Source organism: Lactuca virosa, chromosome 7 (assembly GCF_052849685.1).
Source record: "Lactuca virosa cultivar CGN04683 chromosome 7, Lactuca_virosa_CGN04683_v6, whole genome shotgun sequence".
NCBI classification, from domain to species: domain Eukaryota; kingdom Viridiplantae; phylum Streptophyta; class Magnoliopsida; order Asterales; family Asteraceae; genus Lactuca; species Lactuca virosa.
Genome location: NC_136432.1, coordinates 39,505,947 through 39,510,688, shown reverse-complemented (window position 1 = coordinate 39,510,688; position 4,742 = coordinate 39,505,947). Strand labels below are relative to the sequence as shown.

General features: G+C 31.4%; 1 protein-coding gene across 2 annotated transcripts; it reads left to right on the top strand.

The window, feature by feature from the left end:
* Positions 1 to 1,452: 1,452 nt before the first annotated feature.
* Positions 1,453 to 4,482, top strand: LOC145125008 (3-deoxy-manno-octulosonate cytidylyltransferase, mitochondrial-like). Of its 2 annotated transcripts, none has more exons than XM_079060496.1 (8): positions 1,453 to 1,802; positions 2,020 to 2,065; positions 2,713 to 2,799; positions 2,942 to 3,066; positions 3,170 to 3,309; positions 3,396 to 3,447; positions 3,920 to 4,030; positions 4,268 to 4,482. In XM_079060496.1, exons 1-8 carry the CDS (start codon positions 1,563 to 1,565, stop codon positions 4,358 to 4,360), a joined length of 894 nt encoding a protein of 297 aa, XP_078916622.1. In that variant the 5' UTR covers positions 1,453 to 1,562; the 3' UTR covers positions 4,361 to 4,482. The 2 variants fall into 2 exon arrangements, with proteins under 2 accessions (XP_078916622.1, XP_078916623.1); XM_079060497.1 differs by having other exon boundaries at positions 1,457 to 1,802; positions 4,271 to 4,479.
* Positions 4,483 to 4,742: the final 260 nt, after the last annotated feature.

The following is a 4,742-nucleotide window of genomic DNA, read 5'->3' as shown; positions in this document are numbered from 1 at the left end:
CTTCATGAATATCAATATTATTTTCTCTTTGTTCTTAGTCTTTTTCATGAACTCATAATATGTTCTTCGTGTTCATACTTACAAAAACACGATTAATCTAGAGATATCTTACTTCCGCACTCACCGTTCGTTATAAAAATGGGTCTCTACAGTTTCTTCTCCAAGAATCACTAAATGCACCAAAAAACACAAGGATGTAAATAGATTAGGCTATTATTTATTTGCACATGGTTTTGGAGGATGGAGGTTGGAAATAAGAGCAAAACGTAAAAAATTAATGCCTTTAAATAAGGCCAAACCCCAAGACCTACCTAGGGTTTAGGATGATTGCGGCTACGTGTCGCGCCCAACTAAAGATGCATCACGTTCAAACCAAAACCCATTTCTCTTAAACTTTAAAAATAATTAACTTGGCAAATAAACATAGCAATAAACAAGCATTGGAAAAAAAAACTTCACATACGAAGAGTGATTATGGGCTACAAAAGTTTTACATTTTTATTTGAGAATTCAGGCAATGGTAAGGGATCATGCATCCCCCAATGAGTAGTTTTTGCTTTCTTTGAAATCTGAAAAAATAATAAGGGTAATTTTCCTTACGGGTTTGTCGTGACCTGATATCCCCCTCATCAAATCCAGTCTCATAGCCATAATATTCAAAGAAACAATGGAATGTTTCCATCGGGTTTCCATGTGAAAGTATATTACCATTATCAACCAATATCATTGATTTTGTCTGATCAGTTGCTGATTCATCACTTTCAAATATTAGACCATCATCAACAACTATCTTACCTTTCTACATGACATCACCCTTGTTTAAAAGCCCATTGTAAGAAGGAAATTGATTCAATATCATAGCCTCATAGGTAATAAATTACAAAACTGGTTACATCCAATAACGGAAGACCCATTGTCACAATAACAATTTTTCCGTGCAAATCGATAAACGCCATTTTCCAAAACATGATTAACAACAAACAATTGTATTGTAGTATGAGTCATATTACTAACAAAACCAAAAATATATATGACATCACTATCATCAATCATCTTCATAACTATTTTAATCTAAAACATTGAAAAGACAGACAAATTTTATTAATATGTATCCTAGACTTCGAGTAACCACTGTAATCAACCCAAATACTTTAAAATAATGATTATACGAACTCATTTTCAATAATCTAATGCTAAATGTGCTATCGATACACAAATTTTCTCAAATGGGAGCAACAATGACAAAAGAAACACCTAACTTTTCGCTCTGCAGCGTCCGTATGTTCCAGAATGTATTTCGGAATACACTTATACACTCTGGAATATACGATGTTAGATTGTAGACGTCATATCTCGTCAACCCAAACAAACTTTAATACTCCGAAACGGTGCATTCCAAACAAGATGATTATTTTACAAATTCTGACAAAAAAAATTATTAATATTTTCATTTATATGGGTTAGTTTCCCCAAAATTAATGGTTGAATTAGGCATAAGTTAACCATGAGGGTGGAAACGGGGCTAATGACAGTAATTAAACTCCAGTGAATTTTGGGAACATATGGAACCCGAACCGGCCGCTGCTTTCGCCGGCGACAACACTTATTCATGGCCGGTGAAAGGCGTTGCTGTCTACGGAGCCGCGATAACAGCCGCGATGGCCGTCGGTTACGCCGCGCTCTATGTTCGGCCATCTGCTAAATTCAGAAGCAAAGTGGTGGGGATAATACCTGCTCGCTACGCATCATCCAGATTCCAAGGCAAGCCTCTCGTTCCAATCCTCGGAAAACCCATGATTCAGGTTTTTATTGTTACTAGGGTTTCTTCCTACATCATGTAACACACACATACGTACACACAAATTAATATATCAACAACTCTCGAATTGTGTTTACTTTAATTGAGAATTTACCCGAAGCTTGTGTTGATGATTATTTACACTTTCAAGGTTTAATTTATGTTAAAAATTTGAAGATCTTTTTTCCTAACTGTTCCTTTGGGTTTTATTGATTCTTCAGAGGACTTGGGAAAGAGCGAAACTTGCTACCACATTGAGCCGATTAGGTTTGTTTCTTTCTAGGGTTTTATTAAATATACTTTGTTGATTTTTAGCTGATATACTTTTAGGGTTTAGCATGTACTGTATTTTTTTGACTTTTAACTGATATAATATTAAATAATTTATATTGTTGTATTTAACCAAATTGTTGTATTTTGTTGAAACTTTTCAAAGAACTAGACATGTTGGAAAAAAGAGTAACCTAAGTTAGACAAATTGAAAAATAGGTCCTTACTTTATGACCTTATATCGCCATCCCTTGCACAAATTATTTGTCAAAATGGATCTATTAAAAAAGTTATCATCTACAATACAACAATTATACTCTTTCCTAAAAAGTTATATATATAAGCTATCTTCTTTTTAAGCTAGAAAAGCAATCTCAAAATCCACCAAAAGACAATTATACCCAACTTTTTCAATGAAGAAGAGCACGATAGAGACCAAATAGAACAAGAAATCTTTAAACATCCACCATCAAAACCGAGCTTCAATCAATTGAATATATTATTCAAATGATTATGATTATTTAGGATTCAAATGAATATATTTGTAGAAACAAATCAACAATCAAGGATAAGCAGTAAAAAAATTAATTATTGAGATAAATGTAAAATTACTAAACTGTCCCTAGCTTTAATCTATGTTGCAGTGGTGGCTACAGATGATGAGAGGATTGCAGATTGCTGTCATGGATTTGGAGCAGATGTCATAATGACATCTCAATCTTGTCGAAATGGTAAGGTTAAATAGCATTGATTTGTTTAATATAGCATCATATTTTCATTTTTTTTTAATTACATCATTATACTTTGAATAATGAATAATTTACTCAATTATAATTATAATTTACATTCCTATTTCTTGCATCAAATTTACAGGAACCGAACGTTGCAATGAGGCACTCCTAAAGCTTAAAAAGAAATATGATGTTGTTGTAAATATTCAAGGAGATGAGCCACTTATTGAGCCCGATATAATTGATGGAGTTGTCAAACTTTTACAAGTAAGTTACAATCACACTTCTGTTTGGTATGATGGAATGGAATTGTAATTTTTCATTCCATTCCATGGTGGGAATGGAAATGGAATGCCTTTGCATTTTGTAGGCAACCCCTGATGCTGTATTTAGTACTGCAGTTACATCTTTGAAAGCAGAAGATGCATGTGATCCAAATCGAGTGAAATGTGTGGTGGATAATCGTGGCTATGCAATATATTTTTCAAGGGGACTTATTCCATTTAACAAGTGAGTTACCATAATTACCCTTTTATTTAATTTTTTTGGCACAAATTGTTTAACAGAAGCTCCATGGTTGTTGATACTTGATACAGGTCAGGGAAGGTCAATCCACAGTTCCCTTATTTACTTCATCTTGGAATCCAGGTAAAGATTCAAGATTTTGGGATATTTTTTTTTTCGAAAATTGTGTAATTAGTGATTGAAAATTTTGAATCATCATATTTCACTTTTTCATTGCATCGTTATCGTGAAAATGCTGAAAAACACTACAATATAAAACTTTGGCAAAATACTGAAAATCACTTGTAATCTTTACCATTTTACTGATTAAACAATATAACCAGATTTATGAAAAGTCCAAGCTTTCGTCTTTTGGCAAGTTTCAACTTTTTACTAATGTATCAGTTTTCATCATTAACTTTTTTTGATAATACTAATTTGGGTCCACAAGATTCCATTATTTGTCCTTATCAAAGGGTATTTTGGACATTTGTGATATAGACATATAACGTAGCAATTGTCTTAGGATTTTGGAAAGATTATATAAATAAAAGTAAATTTATAATTATAATATATCATTTTCCATTAACGACTTGATGGGCGATTTGGTAAACAGAGTTATGATGCAAAGTTCCTAAAGATATATCCTGAGCTTCCTCCTACTCCATTGCAAGTAGAAGAAGATCTTGAACAACTCAAAGTCCTCGAAAATGGTTACAAGATTAAGGTACCATTTTGTCAAAAATACCCTTTTCATTTGACTATATAGCCAAATATCATCTTATAAGTTTATCTGTTTATTTGCTTTATATCATTTAATATATTATCAACCGTTTTAGTATATAACAAAACCTACCATTTTTTAATTTTAAATGGTAAGTTTGTTACATTCAATGATAACAAAAGTATGTTGTTTATTCAAATGGGACCCACAAAAGGGAAGAATAATGATGGTTTCATTTAGCAGGTCATCAAGGTTGATCATGATGCTCATGGCGTTGACACTCCTGAAGACGTTATAAAAATTGAATCTTTGATGCGCGAAAGAAACTTGTAGCTTTTAGGGTTAAATGCAAGAAATAACTACATACTTTTATTGATTTGATTATTATAGCATCTAATTTACATTTCTTTCTATTACAACATTGTATTTTGAAAAATATACTCAATTTTAGTATTGACGTCCAAATACAAATCAATTTTCACTGTTATAATTGGATAAAAATTTCAAAATATAATGTTTAAATAAGAAAAAAAAGTCAAACATATAAAACTTTAATTAAATAGATTTTTTAAATTATCAGTGGCTTGATAAGTTGAAAAAATTGTAAGTACAATGTTGCAATTAAAAAGACTATATTACATAAAAAAACACTATATTTTTTTTTTGTTAAAACATATATATATATATATATATATATATATGTATATATATATAT

Coding starts and splice junctions, on each gene's coding strand:
- LOC145125008 (XM_079060496.1), top strand. CDS start 1,563: ATGGAACCCGAACCGGCCGCTGCTTTCGCCGGCGACAACACTTATTCA. Junction 2,800..2,941: donor ATCTCAATCTTGTCGAAATG/GTAAGGTTAAAT, acceptor TCAAATTTACAG/GAACCGAACGTTGCAATGAG. Junction 3,310..3,395: donor GGACTTATTCCATTTAACAA/GTGAGTTACCAT, acceptor TACTTGATACAG/GTCAGGGAAGGTCAATCCAC.